Below are 20,003 nucleotides of genomic sequence, written 5' to 3' on the forward strand. Positions count from 1 at the left end.
TAAACGATGAGCATATCCAAGTGCAAGATTCCCAATGTGAGGTGATAAATTACCTATAAAACATGAGAGAGCAACAGTAATAGCCTCACGAGGTCTGCAACCTGTTTGCATTGTTTATGTCAGATTTTTTGTGGCACTGAACAGAAGTACATGTAGACTGTACTGTTTGTGCAACCTGGACACTTAGTATATGTGAGATGTTTTTGTTAAAGAAGTGCCTGTTTCAAAATAATACTGCATTTCAGAGTATGCTGTCAGTTGAATTTTTCTTAAAAGGAAAAGTAGCTTCTATGTAGGAATAGGTATCAAACCTTTATCAGCTCAAAGGAATAATTTCAAATATTCTGATCTTCTGAGATGCTACTAATGACACCTTGAAGGTCTCAGTGTTTTGCAGTGCCCCTTAGAGGCTTAAAGTCAGTCTGTACCAGCTGTGAGTTTTATGTGGATACCCAGTTACCAGATCATCTAATTGTCCTCAGCTGAAGAACCTTGTGTAATAAATCAACATCAAAAAGAGCAATTTAGTGTCTTTATTGCTCAAGGGCTGCAAACTACTTCTACTTGTTGAAATAAACAGTGCTCACAGCAGTTTAGCCTGTCTTTAGGACTGTATATTCAGTTGTTTTCGCAATGAGATTTTATGACTTTAAAAAACTAACTGCACGTTCAGCTTTGGCACAATTCTGGCCCTTGATGACTTCAATAGTTTACATATCACCTGGTCTGGTGAGTGTGCATGTTTCATGAAAACTATTGTTGTGATATTGGTCCTAAACAATAAAACCCTGGATTTGACACAGTTACCCTGAGTTAGAGCCAGATTTTCAGACTAGATTTTCTAGAACTGCTTACAGAATTACCAAAGTGGACTAGCAGATTTTCCTTTGCGCACCCACTTCCCAGGAAAACACAATTTTTTGGTCCTTTTCCTTTTTTCAGGTAAAGATAAGGAGTATGTGTTGCTTGGTGACGGAAAAAAAAAATCAATTTGAGAAAAGGATGAAGAAAATAAGGGAAAAAGAATACTTCAAAAGCCAGTAAGGTGCAAAACAATGATGGACATTGTGTCAGGTTAATAAGTATACTTCTAATAAGGGGCATGGCAACATCACTAGAATATCCACTTTAAAAATCATAGCAACCTAACAGCAAAAAAGAGGAGAACAAGCTGAGAAATAGAACACTCCTTAAGATTAATCAGTCAGAACTTTGGAGGCAACTGACACAATCTGTCTCCTTCCACTTTCCATTTAGCTTTGAACAGACTGAAGTCTAAAACTGTAGATCTACTTATATAGTTATGTATTTAGATAAATACATATCTAAATTATGAAACACGCGGTCTCCACTTTTACAATTTTACACACACAGTATGGAAAAGGAAAAATTATTTTCCCACAGAAAAGCGAAAAAGTGAAAGATGTTCAAATTGTTTGAAAATCAAAGAAATCACTCTAAACACAGTTTACAAAGAGATATAAATCTTCTACATTAAAAGAAAAATTACATGCACCCACTTTAAGAATTTGAATCTGCCCCAAACACCTGCAGTGTGCCTGCCTAGACAGACCTGTGCCACAAAACCCACTTCCAAAAAATTTAAAGTTTCTCAAAGATTTGGGTTTTCTCTTTGAATAGGAAATATATCAAAAGAAAAGAAATACAAAACTAATCTTCTAGACAAAAAACAGGAAGAAAACTGTCACGTTCTGTGGTTTACATTTATAACAGGACCCTATCTAGAGATTAGAATAGTTTCAAATCTATTGTAGTTGAGGATATGATGTCATCATTTAAAGGACGCAGATAATTTAGTCCACAATATCTATTCATACCAACAAAAGAAAGCAAAACGAGTATGCAGAACTCTTGCATACCCCACTCTCCTGGACACTTCTCTTTTGCAAGGATTCTTACTCATCCATGTAAAAGTATGTGGTTTTTTTTCCCCAAAGCCATCTGCTAGTTTAACTTTTGTGAAAGCACAAGTGATTTCAATTCCATTAGACACACACATCAGACTGATCGACTTAGTCTCTCTCTAAACAATTTTCAGTGAAGCTTATTTTAAAAATACTGAATATGATACTTAACACACTCTATTCACATGACTTTACAGCATTATTCATTACTGATTAATGAAAAACATGGGAATTTGCTAAAAAAAAGCTGAAGAGACTATCAGGTTAGCCAAAAATAAAATAACAATCAAGACAAAATATTCCAAGTCAATTAATTAGTCTTCTTACCTTGTTCTTTTATCTGACGAATTTGCTTCACAGTTTCTTTCAAGATTGCACATTTGTCAGGTTTAAAGTTAAAGTTGTCAATATCATTAAAATTTGCAAAAATCAGCTCTGCAAGTTCTTCAATGTATTTATTCTCTTGCTCACGATTGCGTTTCTCAGTGCTTCTTTTAGGGCTGAAAGAGGAGTTTATAAAAATTCTGTCTTTAATGTCAGTTTACTTGTCTTCTGGCCAGCTCAGAGGTGATTTTAGAAGGTTTGACAGTAGTTTAACAAAAACACCTCTCTCACTACCAATACATAACTTAGGAGTTTCTCACACAGAAAGGTTTCCTCTGGAACAAGGAAAGGAGCATTAGAAAAGATGTTACTTATTTTTTTTCAGCAGTCATGTTTTTGTTTCAAAAGAGGATTGGGATTAGAAATTGAAAACACAAGATTATTTGGGGGGGAGAAGGGGGGGGGGTCAGGATTTGAATATTTACAAGTATCCCTCCCACACGGCATTGAGAATCCAAAGAGTATTATACAGTGATTGTGCATGAGAAAATAAAACAGCTTAAATAGTTACACTGAGCAATCCATACTCCCTGCCTCCTTGTGAATTTATGGCAGTCTTAAGAAAAGATGAATGAGTAGTTATGCTTTAAAATGCATTTGTGTTGGTAGCTGTAAAGCTGGAAAATATTTTTCAAGACCTACATTATAATGTACAACAGAGGTGGTAAAAAATATCTCAGATTGATAAAATGAGTGACTGAAGAGTTCTTGCAGTAAATGCCAAAAACCATTTTTACATCTCTCCTAAATTGTCACCAAAATTCTGCATTTTGGCACAAAGTTGGACTCAAAAATAAACAAACAAACATCAATAACAGAGAATAGTTCTCATCCCCACCCCAAACCCTCAACAACACAGAATTACTAAAATAAAGTAGTTTGGCACTGACTTCTCTTTGCAAGAATGTTGTTTGTCATCTTCTAACTGAAAAACAGAAGCACATGTAACATTTTTTAACTCATTCTCTCAATATTTCCAGAAATAAATGGTCTTACCTGGGTCCAACTTGATCGGGATCCTTGCGCTTTCTCGACTCTGCTCTGGATGGGTCAGAGGTATTTTCTCCCATCCCACTCATCTTGAACACATATCAGCAACTAAAAGGAAGAAAGTGCAAGAAAGGGTTATGGTGGAAATGTATTGAGTTCTCAGTTGGTATTTACAAGTTTCTCATTCCATGCTCAACTAAGATTTTACTTGGCCAATCCATCATTCAAAATAGAGCTTGTTTGAAAGGCACCAATAAAAATACTGTGTTTATGACCCAACAAAATGCTACACAGAACTCCTTGAGAAGAAAATTTGTGGTGAGCAAGTAAAGCATTATAATCTGATTGTTACCAGTTACATAAGAACTGATAAGTATATTTTGTGCCTGAGTTGCTGAATTTTCGTGGCAAATTTGCAAGGTTGAATGCTGAAAGACAAAAGAAAAGCCATAGTGCCATACAACAAGAAAAACACAACAGAACTGAAATACATGAAATAAAACGTGTCCCAGCTACATGAAAAGGTAGCACATGCAGCTTTAGTTAAAAATCAGAAGATAATGGCTGCAAAAGTAGAAAGCTGTAGAAACAGAACATCTGCCAGCACTAGAAATTGCTGAGGAACTGATAAATATTTTGTACATATAATCTACCTCACAAGGAGAATAACTTGTCAAGCTAATGTAGTAAAATAACAAAAGCTTATAATCTGTGCAATAAACAGCCTGTGGAAATCCTGCCCTGCTCCCAACTGCTGGTTTCCGTATGCTGTGTAGAAGCACATGAAACTCAGATTACACATTTCTCAACAAGAACCAATATTCTGGAGGCAGAAATCACCAAAGGACATAGGGAGACGATGTAAATGATCAAAAATTCATAGAAGATGGAGCAGCCCCAGCTCAGCCTCTGCCTAGCTGCTGCCAGTTTTGTGAGGATGATGGGAGAGAGGTGTTGCTAGACATTTCAGAGAGCTCCTGTAGTGTTTGGGATTAGCAGAAAAATAAGCATGAGGAGCCTAAAGAAGGTGAGTGTGTCCAAAAGGTGATTCATACCATACTAAAATAAGAGCTGGAGCCTGTAATTGTATGACCACTTCATTTTGGCATAAAGTGGAAATCAGGTATCAAAACAAGGGAGTTCACCACCTCCTTCAAGCCCTTCATTTCTGTCCCACCAGCTCCTTTCCCTCTGCTGACCTGGTCAGCCATGCACTGAACCTAGTAAGGGAATTGCTAGGGGTTAAAGACACAGTCCTCTTCCCTTTTTCTTTTTGACATTTTTAAAAATCTAGCTGCCAGCCTGTGTGGGGGTAATCAGATGTTCACATTGGAAATCTTGGTTTTCTCAATGAGCCAACTGAGTGAAGATATTTCATATATCGGCAGAAACAGCCCAAAGACTAAGGTGTGAGCAGCTGATGCTGAGAAAGGCTACTCACTGAAACCTGAGCAAGCAAACAATGAGATGGAGCCATCCTAGATTCAGAACTGACCACCACCTAACATTTCCCTAAGTTAAAAGTAAAAGAAAATAAAAATTCCTTTTTACTGAAAGCAATTTTTCACAGAATATTCTGAGTTGGAAGGGACCCACACAGATCACTGAGTCCATGGGCCAGTGAATGGCCCATACTGGGACCAAACCCACATCCTTGGTGTTACTAACCCCACGCTCTCACCAACTGAGCTGATCTCAGTATTTTTTTAACCAGTTTGAGCAGAGAGTGGAGTAATTTCCTTTCTTCTAGATACTGTTCAAGTTTCATTAGAAAGACTGTATCATGCCTGTAACATACAGCTTCCGTCTGGTCTTTGACATGAACGGTACCAGACTGTATTTGAAAGACACCTGGATTATCTTTTTCTCTACTGAGTCTATACATGCATATGCATATCTACATACACACTGCTATTATTTTGAGAAGATCCCACTGTAAGCTGAGCCAGAAGGTTCTGTGGCAGAGCAGACACAACTCTCCAAGGGAAGATGCACCACCACAAGCTCCACCATTCTGTCCTGGCTGCAGAACCCCCAGTGGCCGCACCAGGGCCCTGGCAGAGCCATGCCAGCGCCAGCTGCCCTGCGGAGCACGAGACATCGACTGCAGTGTCCAGCATGGTCTGACACCCTGACCCTGACCCCAGCAGACACACACATCTGAATTTATCCAAGCACAGGAGTAGCAATATACATTCACAGATTTTTCCTTGAAACTATGCAATTTCAGAAGTGTCACAAATAAGAGCTCCAAGGAAGGTGCAAGATACTATTAAGGAACCTGACAATATTTAAACAGAAGCTTTGTCAGTGGAGAGTTGGAACTGTCCTTGCAGCTCTCTTTCTATGACTAAATTTTTCACTGACCAAGGTGAGAAAAAATCATCAGCATGATGAAAGCTGTACATTCCCAAGATCTGATCTCTGATCCAGACTCAGATGGTGAGTTGATCTTCTAAAGTTCAGAAAAACAATTAGGCTGGGGAATCCCATCATTTCTTATGCTTCCCAAGTAATACCTGAGAAATGTAAATCAGCCATTTTTCTTGAGAAAAGCAAGAATAACAATTCACAAATACTGTCAAACCCTCAACTGTCATCTTCTCACTCCCCTTCCCTGCCAAGCAGTACGGAGGTAAGCATTTATGGTGGACACCATCCTCCAAAACCCTCTCCTCCTCAAGAAAGCATACAGAAACTGTTACTGACAGCTCTCCTACCTACTCTGCCAGACTTCAGATAAGGAAGTTTTATTTTTGTGGGAACCAAAGTTTCACCAGTAGCTCTACCAATGTATAAATCAATTCTTCCTGCATTCACACTAATGCTGTTCTGTAGGAATCCCACTAGGTCCACTATCAGCCTTTGGAGGACATATTAAAAATCATCTCCCACTCCAAACTTTAAACTTTATTCTTCTGTATTAAGGGGAACAAAAGCAGTATCATAATGACAAAACTAGCACCTTCTTCTCTCCTTTTTAAACAAAGCAAATAGTACTAAACAAACAATATATGTATTTATTTTGTTTGCACTTACAGGCTATTACATATTTTTTCTCAGCGGCATTATCAGTTTATTCTTAGAATGAGTTACCCATGTCTTTCTCACTCATCATAATTTATTTCTGGAAATCTACCACCTACTACCATGTTTGCTTTCTGTTCTCCTTTATGTCTTAATTAAAAATCCCGTTCAATACCTCAAAGATTTTTATAGGCCATTTTCTTGTCTTGTAGGTAACTGTGCTCCAGAGCAGAATTTAAAATCCAGGGATGGGTGTTCTGAAAAGTGGAGAGCTAGACAGATGATATTGAAGCAGAATTTAAAATCCAGGGATGGGTGTTCTGAAAAGTGGAGAGCTAGACAGATTATACTGAAGCAATCTAAAGAATCTCGCAGGCTAAAATGAAAGTCACTCATTTGTACCTAGCACACAGTACTGAAAACAAAAGGATGTGCCCCCAAACCCTTGTCTCCCTAGGTGTTTAGGGTCTGACTGGGATAGCTAAGAGATCAGGGATTCTTCTGGAATTCAGAAACTAAAATCTATTCCCTAGTTTGCAGAAATGAGGAAGAATCAACTTTTAGAAGGTGTGGATAGACTCTTCTGTAGCACCATCTTACCAACTAAAACAGCCAGAACCTGGGCAATGGAGATGGAGTGTCCTCTTCAGAGAGAGCTGCCATGCCTGTATTTCCAGCATGCAGGACAGCCTCCTGGGTGCTAGGCTGCCTGCCTGCCATAGCTGGATGTTCATGAAGCAAAGAGGGAAGGCTGATTGACCCTTGCAGTGCAGAGTCTTTAGGGGTGTGGTCCATACCACTAAATTTAGGAGTAAGCAGTTCAAGCACTGTCTGGAGAAACAGGGATTGAGGTTTATTTAACTCCCTTAGGCTGAGGAGGGTAGCAAAGCTCCATCTCCCTCTTCTCAGCAATGACTCTTAATGAGTCAAAGAGGCAAGCACTCATCCAGTTTCCTCATGTCTTTTGAAAAGAAAGCAGCTGTTTCACATATTTTTCCATGAGCTAATTCGCAATCAAGAGCAATGCATACCACTAGATGAAGAACTTCAGAAGTTTTGGGTACTTCTACAAATTGAGTGTGGCACAACCAAGAAGTTAGAAACACATTTTTCTTAAGAAAGTCCTTCTGGGCACATATAGTACCAAGGGGCAGGGTCCTGGGAAACTTGAAACTTCCAAGCAAGAAACAGAAAATGTCATAAATTTTTATTGAGTTGATAGAGGAATTTTAGACAGAGAAATAAACATCTATGAGTTGAAGCAGCTAAATTGCATATGATACTTTTTGGTTTCTGCCTTAATTTCCTCAATAAATATTAGTTTATCTGTATCAAAATGTCTTGGTTATTAACTATTACCAACAGTTTTATACTACACAAACATTCATAACATGGTATCATTCAATATTTTAACAGGAGAACTTCAGAGTTTTTAATGAACTTTTAGATATTCCTAGGTTCCTCAGCTACTCATAGAACTTCTCAGCTCAAAAAACAGAAGTCCCACATTTGAAGTCTAAATTTTTCCAGGAAACATGACAATTCAAAACTAAAGACACTATGAGTAGAATGACAAGTCAGAGACTCAAAGTTTTACTCCAGTAAACTTCCCCTTAAGGGAACTACCTTAGATTAAAAAGCAGCATTTATCCTGCTCCACTGATCTTTTTATATATATCTACAGGAATTTTCAGAAAGAAGAAAGATAAAGAAATTAAACCATTCGATCCATCCAATGCTTTAGATGTAGTGGCAATATAATATCAGCTCTATGATATAAAAATACAAAAATCAAGAAAATGTTGGTAAGGGTTATTTAGCAAGGTATAGAAAAATGATTAAGCAAATTGGGAACTAGTTAAAACAAAATCAGCAGTAATCACTACTTTGAGGAGACAGAGATAAAGAAATGCTTGATAATGAAAAAAAATTCATCATGATATGTCAGATTCTGAACTAAATAAGTTTTATTTTAAAAGCAATTGTCTTACAAAGTTAAATTTGAATGCATGTCTCGCAGGATGAATTGTCATGCAAGACCAGGCACTCCCTTTTTTATTGTGTAAGTTGTTTGAGAGCTGTATTGCATTCCAAAATACAAACATAATATCCCACTGTGGAATTGGTATTTTGCCTTCAGTGGTGGTACCAGATTTTTCTACTCTACATTATGTTTTTTTCCATGTGTCCTATCCCAATAAAACACCAAAACTACAACAATAAGTAAGAACTGAACTTCTAATGCTGACTAAGATGCTACTCAAGCTTTAATTCCACTGGGCATAAATGAGCAACAGAGCCATGGAAATATAAATACACTCACTGTAGCATTTTCCTACAAGGAAAGAGATAATTAGACAATCACATATATTATTACTAAAAATATCCAAAGAACTAATTTTACTCTCCCACTGATGACCCATATAAACAGGACATATCAGGTAACTTAATACTTTTTTCCTATTTATATTTAAGACCAGAAGTGCATTTTCCCTCTTTCCATTTCATTACCAGAGGTCAAAGCATGCAAAATACTTGCCAAAAAAAACCCCCACTGGCTAATCGTTCCAATTGTTAAATTTAAATCACAAATACTGAAAAATTTAATTAAAAAAATTTAGGATAGTACATGTTAGTAACCACATTGATTGACACCTAACCAGTTTCTACCAGATGCAGGAGACTGAAACAACAGAGCCTGAAATTTGCTTAAATTCTTTTTTCTTTTGTTTTTTCTTTTTTGTTTGTTTCTTTTGTTTTGTTTTTGTTGTTATCAGTAATAAAACAATAGTCTCTGCTCTCGTCATGACGGCACATCCTCCTTTACATCCTCCACCAGCAACTGCTAAAGTTGGAGTATGCAGAGAGGCTTAACCTAATTATAAAGCAATAGTAAACATCCATCTTTCAAATGGGAAAGAAAAGCAGAGGCACCGTGAAGTGGGAGACAGGAAAATATCTAGCACAAATCACTTGTGTGAATTTTTACATCTCCTCAACTCCTCAAATGTCACGAAGGAAGATGGCAGGCAGAGCAAGCCTTCCAACACTGATCCTCAGCACCAGTGAATTCAGTTAATCATCCAGAGTCAATGCAGAAGAAGATAATGTGCATTTTATCTCTTATCAGAGCAGGCCATCTTCCAAACAAGGCCTGTTAAACTGTCAGATTTATTATAAGCCTAACAAATGCAGTTAAAGAATAAGTGAGGATTACACCTTCAAAGCTGCTATTTCAACCTGAAAAGTAGCAAACAAAAGGTAAAGCACCATATAGTGGACAATCAGGTAGCAGTACTGTACTACCACCCCTCCAGCTCACCAACAGATGAAACTAGTGAACCTACAACTGATACATATCAAAGAGATTTACTGCAGTCAGTGCTTTACTGAGTAACAAACAGAAAAATACTGTTTAGTGACCAAAACTGTACTGCAAGTCAGTGAGAAGCTTGGCAAAAAATTTTCTCTAACAGCTAATTTGAAAAAAAACGGCTTACAGTTCTGTGGTTGTTTACTCAAACATACAGCCATTAAAGTTCATCCTTTTTTCCTGCAAAGTTGCCATGACTAGAAAGCCTTCTATCTCAGTTTCAAAATTAGAAAAGTACTCTGTGTAACATTAATTCTGGTAGAAGCCAGAGGAAAGTTGGAAGTCACATGCAAATTCTGATTCTTTGCATTTTTTCCTGCTTATGAACTCTTTTTTCACTGGCTTCATTTCAGAACTTGAAAACACTGAATATTGATACATACTGCAATCTGCAACCTTTTCAGCAACGGCAATGCTTGCTAGCCACTTTCCCAGGCCTCCAAAGGAAATCGCTGTCAGAGGCAGGATAAGATACTAGATCAGAGCGGGGGGGGCACTGGAGCCTGAAGCCAACCTCTCCTTGGTCAGGCACAGCAGCTCAGGAGGAACTTTTACCTCCCAGCCCATGGCACCTGTCAGAGTCCCAGGCAGGGAATGCAGCCTGCCCATCCCACGTGCGCTGGGAGAGCTCGGCCTTTTCGCACACAACCTCGCCCGGCACAGCAGCTCCCACAAACCCACACAGATGTGAATAAAGGTTTGAAAGTGAATTAAAAAAACAAGAGGTGAAAATCCAGGGAAATACAAGGAAAAAAGACTGCATTGTCTGGTAAAATAAGATTTAAGCAAGAGATCCACTAATAAGAAGTGTGACAGAAAAGGAAGTTAAGAGATATATTAAACCATCCTCCTGAATCCCTGGTACAAGTAAGCCACATTCTCTACAACCAACTTAGGTATTCCTGTCCTTCATCACTGGGGTGGTGTTTGGGGTTCACACCTGGAACCCCAAACAAAACAATGCCAATCTGCCAAAATAAACAAGATGTGCAATACCGTGGGTTGGTGATGGTAACTTTAGATTAAAAACATAAACTAATTTATTTAAAGGTATGCTTCTTTCCTCAAAATAGCACCACCACCTTTACTACATACACACCTGTCTAAAACCCCACAACAGTCACACAGGACAAAGCTAAAGGGAAAGCAGAGTTTCTACAAGGAAGGTGACAGCAGCCAGATGAAAGACTCTAGTCACCTTTAAAGGATTTGTACTAAAATCTGATATGCATCTGTAGTCTCTTCTATATTTTCTATTCTTTCTATTTTAAAGACAGTCTATTACAGGTAACATTAAAACAAGATTTATGGCAGTATTTAGCAAACTCTATTCTTCAACTCCGCAAACTAGAACTAAGAAAAGAAACATAATTTACTTGGAAATGCCATTGAGTCCATGTATATAAAAACTGAAAACTGGCTCCAACACCTACTACTCACATTTTTAAGCTGAAGGCTCCTTCCTCAATCTTTTTCCTCACTCCTGTGTAATGGCTTTAGAGTGGTGTATTAGACAGCAAGAAGACGACATATTCCATTTGCAGCCTGAAAGCCAATAACGCTCATGAATTTTTTACCTGACAGACACTTCAAGATGCCACTGGGAAGATCACCTAATAAACACATTAGGCTGCAAATGGGCGGCAGCAGCTCTTTAACACATGCTGTAACAATCAAATAAATGGCTAACATTAATGTTCAGTGTTACAGACTGGGATTTAATACCACTTTTCTGTAAAATCCACCTACATCTTGATGGAGAAAGAGGTTTTTCTCAGCTACTCAAACCCACAGGTTTAAGAAACTCCCAGTTCTGCTTGAGACTTTGCCAAAACCCCTCCAGACTGACCCCAGCTCTGTAGGCTGGCTCCTACCTTCTGTATTCCCATAGGCTAAGGCTCTTAACAGAGCCACTCACTCAGCTGCTTATGGATTAGGCTACGTCAGCACCTCTAATATGCCCAGGAATAGCAAAACCAGGCTCTAATAAAACAACAGGGAAAAAATATTAGAAGGAAGTACCTTTTTCTTTTTTTTCCTTAATATACAACAGGTTTGCTTGATTTCTACTTTTAAAGAGGAAAAGATCTGTTTGCATCAAAACATCATCAAAGAGGAGACAGGTGTTACTACTGAAAAAACCTTCAAGACTTTGTATTGTAATTTCAGATCTGGGATTCTATTTCGCTAGTTATCAAGAATTGTTTGTGATTCTTAATACTCAAGGACAAAAAGAAATGCAGATTAATATCACTAAAAGTTCCTTTTAAACACCAAATTAAATAACTACAAGGTCAGAATATATTCATACATATATCAGTCACTCTTACATCCTTTTGTTTGTATTAGGTAGGAAGCTAAGTTAAAAAACCAAACCAAAACAAAAGTTATTCTAAATCAATTTAGCCTTGTACGATGCATTTAATAAGTATTAAACTTTGGCTACAAAAAATTCTAAGCCTGCAAGCATTTTCCCTGAAAAAGGAGTCCAAATTTCCGCATAAGTTGTTTATTTAAGTTTTTCTCTTGTAGTTCACAATTATTAAGAATTTATGAGACTGATTTTAAAGCCTATTATTCGCATCTACTGTGATTTAAAATAAAACTTTCTGAATAGCATAGCTGATAAATGAAGCAAATCTAACAACACAGAAAAGGATAATATTATGGGAACCTTTGTATTTAAACAGCTTTCATTTCCAGTTGATGATACTTCTGGAACAGTGAGTTAAGCATATTTTGACTCCTACTGAATCTTCTCTGCCAATCTCAGTTTCCAAACTGTTATTTGTCCACTTAAATTCTCACACCAACTTCCTCTCCAGAAACCACCAAAGAGCAAGGAGAAAATCAAACTCAAGGGAGAGGAAAAATGGAGCAACTCTCACAAGCGTAAGACACCGTGGAAAAACTCAAATCCATGAACATTTTCTAATCTCATAACTGACACAAATGTACACATTACTTACAACACCAGAAAGCTTATACAGTTTGGTGAGATTTTCAAGATGTCTGTCTTAGCAATGAGAAAAATATGAATATGACCAATCACATAAACAAAGGCATTTACACATCTCTGTAATGTGGGCTTGCCTACATTAGGATTTCACTCCAGTTAACTGCCTGTCAAACACCAGTCTGTTTACATCAGATAAAATACATTCCATTGATAAAAAGCTCAGGAAACATGGTTCTGTACAGGTAAAAAGCAAAAAGTAGAGGGCAAGCCAGATAGAAACACCATGTTTCCACACAAGGTGCATACAGTAACACGTAGAGTTACAGGACCTACACACATAGATATAAAACCTATCATATTTGAATTTAAGTTCCTTCATTTATCAATCTGAATTTCAATTACTTCACACAGCTAGAGAGGTGTTGGTCCTCCTGGTCACTCAGACCAGCTTAGCATGTCTGCACATTCAGGTGCAATGTGATGTGCAACCCAGGCTTCAGCAGAAGATGCTTATGTTGCATGCCACCTTTCATATCTCCAACCTGGGCATTAAAACAATGTTCCTTCAGCCCCAGAGTAGATAGATACTGAAATCACATCATCTTACTGAAACTTTTGTTGCACTTCAATAACTCCACCTCTATGTGTCTTCTCTGGTGCCTCATCAAAAATTGAACTCATGTTTTTAATTTTCACATACCTACAGCACCTAGAGGGTTTATCTTTCTTTTCTACTTAAGCACCCATTACTAGAAAGCATGTTGAAATTTCAGGCCATTATTTAGAATGCCAAGTTTTGGATTAAAACTTTGACCTGCAGAAAGCATACCTAAACATTATCTATAATATTTCGATACATTTTAATATTGTTATCATGGTGAAAGAATAAACCACTGCACGCATATGTACAAGATACATACTCCACACACTTCCTTCTATAATACTGAGATGCTTTCATAAGCATACATTTCATTTAACAGTGTATAATAATAAATTTTCAAATTAAGAATTCAAGCTGCTTTGTTCCTGAAGGTTGCAAGTTAACTACAGTCTGAAGACAAACATACTTATATTCAAGTTAAACAAATGGTAGCGCCCAGCTCCACAAATGGCCACAGTCATGGTAACTTTAACAGCTGTCTGTGAGGTGAATTGGACTCCACTTTGATGTCCTTTGTGCTCCTAAAAGTTCAGAATGCTGCACCACTTCTTTAAATTGTATACCAAATTATCCTGTTCAGTACAATGCCCACTACAGTTTACTCATCCTCTCTGCCTCTGAAATGCATTTAGAGTGGCTGTCCTGGAAAACTCAGTGTTCTCCTCAGCCTATGATGGCCTGCTGGGCCCTGGTGCCAGAGGGTGCCTGCCTAGAGGCAAGGATGTGGTTCCGGATGTTATGGGAGAGAGCAGACGGAGAGCCTGGCCTCTGCTCCCGTCCCCTATTTGTATGAACAGGTAGATTCCCCCAGCAGGTGCTTCCTGCTGATACTGCTACACATGCCAGTGTCATCCATTTACACTGGAGCAGCAGTGGAAGAGCTGGGAAGTAGAAAAAGCTTTTTTCTTAACAAAGTTTGAGGAGCAACCAATTTAATACATGCTTTTTGAGAGGATACAGCTATATGCATGAATGATTATATTTGTATCACCTCCCAGCATGCAGAATGTTGGGAGGTAGCAGTAGTTTTGTACTTAAAATAAATATATACTAGATGGACATTAGACTTTTGGCAAAGCTAACATGAGTGCTAATTACACACATTGTTACTAAGAACAAAAATTAAAGCCACCAAATTCTGTCAGAGCCACACATGAACGTCTTGCCAACATACAAAGTATGATTAACTTGATGTTTTTAATACATCCATTAGCTCAAAAACTGGTCTGTGAACAAGAATAACAGTTACTAACAACTTCAAATTTCATGTCTGTCTTAATTTCATTTGCTTTAGTAAAAAATGCAACCAGCAATAACAGAAGAAGATGAAAAGTATAATTGTCATTTTAAAGCACTTAAAAGCATTAAACTCATAAAAAAGTTGTTGCTTTACTTAGTCAAGTGCCAAGAAATAAAATCTGGTGAACACCAGCTTTGTAGTAATGTGTGTCTATATGTATACACACACATATATATGAATCCAGGCTGTGACCAGATAAAATATTCATAGAAATGGCTGTATGAGTCCACCAAAAGAAACACTGAGTTTGTGACTAGTCTATCATGGAAGCTAACAGCCGGTATCTTGGAAGAAGGTACAAGGCAGCTGTAGATGATCCTTCCCCCATACCTGCTCTCTGTCTCTGACAATCAGTGGTACAAGCTTAGCTGCAGCATAGCTGTGCCTCCTCCTTCCTCTGAACCTATCTTCAGTGATGCCTAATTCCATCTTAAATCCATATATACCTCTGGCCTCCACAATGCTTACAGGCAACGCCCTACAAGCTTTACAACAGCTCTCTATAAGCTCCCCAAAGCAGAAATGGCACTGTAAAAAAACAGAACAGTTCTATAGAGACGCTATGACTCAACAGAAATAAATCAGAATTTTATCACTGACTTCACTGAAGCTTTGATTCTCCTCCTAGTCTACTATAAGAAGATATCAAACTGTAATTTCTCTCTTTTGTAGGTCATAAATCACTCCATAGGCCTGAAAAGTCTATGCTTGTGTCCTGTGGCCCAAAGAAAACAAGGTTATTCTACTATTAAAGCTGAATGCTAATTATGAGCCATTTTATTCTCTTTGTAAAAATAAAGTGGAATTAATTTTTGTTAATAGTGAAACAGTTTCTGGTAAAGAATCACAAGTGCTAAGAAAGAATCAATGTCTACTCCGAGTGTTTTTAATTTTGGATTGTAACGGAATATAATCACTAAAGAGAGGAACACCCACTACATTCATAGAAGGAGCTGACCAGAAGTCTGCAATACACAGCCTCAAAGCAAAAAATAACACACATTTATAACTACTTGGACTGAATACCTGGCAAAACTTCATAAAAAAGGACCAAAAATAATTTTATTCCAAGCAGTTCTAACAGAAGTTTCTTCATGAGGATCTCGTGTTGCTCAATCACAACAGCCTATGCTATCAGGAATGGAAAATCACAGCAGTACAGCATCCTGATGAAGTTTGTTTATGGACAGCGTGCATAGGAGAAAATTAAATAGGAGCAGCAAAGAGGATATTCAAGTACAACACACACTGCAAATGAAATGCATTTATTGTAAACCTTTGGCTTGAGTCTTGATTCACAATTTTTGCCCAATTGCTGCACAGATCCCCATGCTCTGTATGCTCACCACCCAGGCAGCCCTCCCCAGGGCCCCACAGTGCACCTCCAGCTATCAGGGCAGCCACGCAGGGATCAGCCTCGCTCATGGGTACTGAGACCAGCCACTTCTGAAACACCAGGCTTTCACATCCCACACCTCACCTCCAGAGACCAAAGCTTGACCTGCCAATCATAGCTTTTAGTCCAATTCAGGCATCCTTCTAGGCCTGCCACGGATGAACGAAAGCAGCAAGAGAAGCTAAGGAGGAATGCAGGCAGTAAAATGACTCCATCAGGATTTCCTCACAAGTACAGTGATTATCAACTTACAAACACCCTTCTCATTTACTCAGCTCCAACAGCTTGGCTTGTAGATCCAGTCCTCAGTCCTTAACTCAGCTTTCTTGCTACAATTATGGGGCTATTATGTATTAATGTGCTAACAAACTTATTTTACTTAATAAAGTAGATTCTGAGAATCGAGGTTGTTTGCACACCTTCCCTCATTCTTTTCTATGACCAGCCCAAACAAATAAATAAATAAAATGTCATTATAAAATCTAACCAGACAGTTGACTTCCCAATGACACTTATTATTAAAAATTGTTCTAAGATCTCTGGAGTGAAAAAAAACCCAAACATTTCAAAGTACACCTCTAGTTCACACCTGCCAAGGGGGGTTTTTCCTTCCAATATTGGTACATTTTGCAATGCAGTCACCTTCCCTCCTTCCTTGCATGAGAAATTCCCCTTACAGAGATAACAAAAAAATGGGGAAAAGAAAAAAAAGAGAGCCACATGTTTTGAACATTATCAGTGTAACCCTGTTGACTACAGAAGTATACACAGTTTTGAAAAGTGGACAAACAAAATTACTCTGGTCAAAGATAGTTTTATATATGCTAGATACAATAATTCTGTAAGAAACCGCTTATGAAAAAAACATCCCAACTTGAGTTTGTGAGAACACAGAGCCACCTGAAGAACACAGTCTACACAAAAGGTTGATTTTGTTCCAATTTCCCCCCCTTAATACATCCTAAAAGGCATCAGGGAAATCAAAATGACTGTACAAGCAGCAGAAATTTATTTTTCTACAAAACATAAGTGCCAACATATCAGAAAGCACTACTCAGCCCCCACTATCTTGTTAGATCTTCTGTAATGAAATAAAGGAAGAAAACACAAGAAGCAGAGAGGAAGTTTCATTGTTCTTGTGGCTTCGACATTTGGTGCCGTGAACGTGACAAGCTCTCAAGCCTCCGCTCCACGGCACTGCCTGCCCCAGGCCTCTGTACCAAAATGTTACCATGCTGCAATTAAAATAATCAAACTGAGACAAAAGAGAACAAGCAAATAAATAGCGCAAACTTGTGTACGTTTCTGGCTCTGCCCTCACAGTATGAAATAAAGTCTCTTCAAACACCAACTACATTAATTTGAAACACAATAATATTTTCCTTTCTCCCTCCTATCTCAAAGTAGCACGAGTTTTTCAAAGTTCTAAATAAAATAAACTAAGGCATTTCCTGTATGTATGTAGCTAATTATTAAACTGATTCTAAGCATGATAGTCACCACCACTATTTCAGTATGAATCTGGGAAAACACACTTTAGCAAACTGCCAGTGCACTGCAGTAATGACTGATCGTATGCATCCTCTCAACCCTGCCCTTAACTTTGGATACAAATTTCTAAAGAAATGACAACCAGCACTCCTATACAAATCCAAACACTTAATTTTAGCTTCTTTTTTTGTGCTCTAGGATTAGTATTACTGCTGTGATTTAAGGAGAAACGCTGGGCTTAATGCTGCATAAGAGAGGAAAATAAAGTCAACAAGCCTGCAATAACTTCCCAAGGAGGGGGGACAGCATACTGTCTTCACTTTACTACAAGTAACTACCAATAACCTTTTTGAGGGGGATATTATTAGTTAATTACTCTGCAATATTAAATGCTGTCCTCCCAAGGTTAAAAGAAAGGTAAATACTGCCGAGATATTTAATGACATCATCATGCATAACCATGAGATAAATATGAGGTCTGAAGATTAACTGAATGTCATTCTGTTTACATGAGCATGTACTTGTAAAGAAAACTATTAAGATTAGAGAATAGAGAAAGTTATATAACAACTACCAATATTTCACTGTGTTTTGACTACTCAAGCTCTTGGTCAGAAAGAGAAGGCTTTATTGCAAAAATGTCTCACTCTGACATACTTTGTACTTTCTTCATGTGCATATAAATTACTGAATATTGAATAGTAATTACTGCAATGAAAAAGACACTCCCAGGCTCCACCTCCTCTTGACAGTGGGAAAATATAGATGGGTCTGTGCATTATTCTGGATGCCAGAAAACTTGCTTACAAAAATATTTCCTGTGCACTAAGATATATTTAGCCTCATAAACCCATAAAACTGTCACAGGCAACCACAAGTACACCTGTAGCCATTAAAACGGGGGAGGGGAACAACAGAAACTGCAGACTCGAATTTACATTATTTCTTTGCAATTGTTAATTAGAAACATTATCTTTAAACTCTCTTTCTCAAACGGAAATAAACTGTTCCTCTCACTCCCCCAAACCAAGACCCCCCCAGCCCCCCTGCACCCCCAACATCCAGACCCCTATGATGCACACAGGAGCACACACATATGCAAAGAGAAAGCACTAACAATGAAGTCACAACACTTCAGAAACACACCTTGTCATCTTCCAGCCCTTGCAGATGAAGGCAGATCTTATTAGTTTTTCTCCGTCTTCAGATCAAGATGTAGATAAATCCCCCACTCATCCCACTGGCTTTTTTATTAAAAACAGGAGGGGGGAAAAAAAAGAAAAAATAAAAAGAAGAAAAAAAAAATAAAAAGAAAAAAATCCCCAGACGATTACCAGTAAATTTACAGCTTTAAAAATATCAGCTCTCCATTATCCCAAACCTGTGTTATGTCTTGATGTAAACCAAAGCACATGCTGAGTGAGGACGTGCGCACACAGCAGCTTATCATCTCTGTCATCTGCTTCTAATGACAGCTGACAAACTGGCCACGCTAATCCTTCCCTAACTGCTGATCAGAGAGATCCCCCTTTGACAATCCAGCATGGTGGAGTACTCGAAAATTCCTCCTGCTTCTGTTCTGTTGCTGCTCTAAAAAGCAGTTTCCTTTTCATTGAGATAATAGCCTTTTCTGCAGTCACGTGGCAGCCGGGCTACATTAGCAGAGCTTGATGATAACAGAGTAACTCCCCTCCCTCCCTCCCTCCCTTCTGCTGGTTTGAAGTGTTCGACTCCTGGAGAAACCCAAACCCAGCACACTTGAAATCATTTTGCATCTTCCTCTACCGAAGAGCAAATCGTGCTGTCGATGTGGAAGAGGAACATAAGGGCTCTCTCTCTACTTCTTGCACCAAAACTAATTAGCAAATACATTTTTAAACAGTGCCTTTGTTGGGGCATACACATTGGTCATAAACATGTCATATGAGACTAAACTGAATATTAAGCATGCTTAATACTGACTATCTGGCAAGCTAGAATTATTCTTTTCCCCCAAGAGTACTTTAATTTTTTGCCTGTAATTTTAGTTCTGCTGCAATAAATACTCTTCTCTCAGCAACAACCTATGGTTCAAATCCCCCCAGCACACAACTCTCCTGTAAATACAAAAAAGCACAAATATCAAATGATCCACACGACAAACTCCAGTGTCAGTGCTTCCATATATTAAGTGACATCATTATCTTGCTTTAAGTCAGTACCACGACAAATATCTTATGTATTTTTTTAAAGACACTGTCAAATGGGGAAATCTACCTAAGCTTCAGCTTCACAGTTCCCTCCTAAATGCCAAACCCCAGACAGGTTTGCACCTCACTACTCAGAAGTTTTCCTGCTTGTAAAAGGCAAAGTACACAGACAAGCCCAATGCTCTGTCCTGCCCTCACTGAAGTAGTTCACAGACTACAGAACAAGCCTTTCCTCTTCTGCATTAGCACCATTTCCCGACTACCTCAGCACACAGCATAAACATCCCCAAATGATTTCCCCCAGCTCT

General features: G+C 38.2%; 1 protein-coding gene across 1 annotated transcript in view; it reads right to left on the bottom strand.

Moving 5' to 3' along the window:
* Positions 1–20,003, bottom strand: part of NCOA2 (nuclear receptor coactivator 2) — a 188,696-nt gene that overhangs the window by 71,634 nt on the left and 97,059 nt on the right. The window contains exons 4-5 of the mRNA XM_059485882.1: positions 3,306–3,407; positions 2,253–2,425 (exon numbers count right to left, since the gene is read on the bottom strand). Of these exons, the coding sequence (XP_059341865.1) occupies positions 2,253–2,425; positions 3,306–3,388 (256 nt within the window). The 5' untranslated portion in view covers positions 3,389–3,407. The remainder of the gene's footprint in view (positions 1–2,252; positions 2,426–3,305; positions 3,408–20,003) is intronic.

Source organism: Ammospiza nelsoni, chromosome 1 (genome assembly GCF_027579445.1).
Source record: "Ammospiza nelsoni isolate bAmmNel1 chromosome 1, bAmmNel1.pri, whole genome shotgun sequence".
Taxonomy (NCBI): Eukaryota; Metazoa; Chordata; class Aves; order Passeriformes; family Passerellidae; genus Ammospiza; species Ammospiza nelsoni.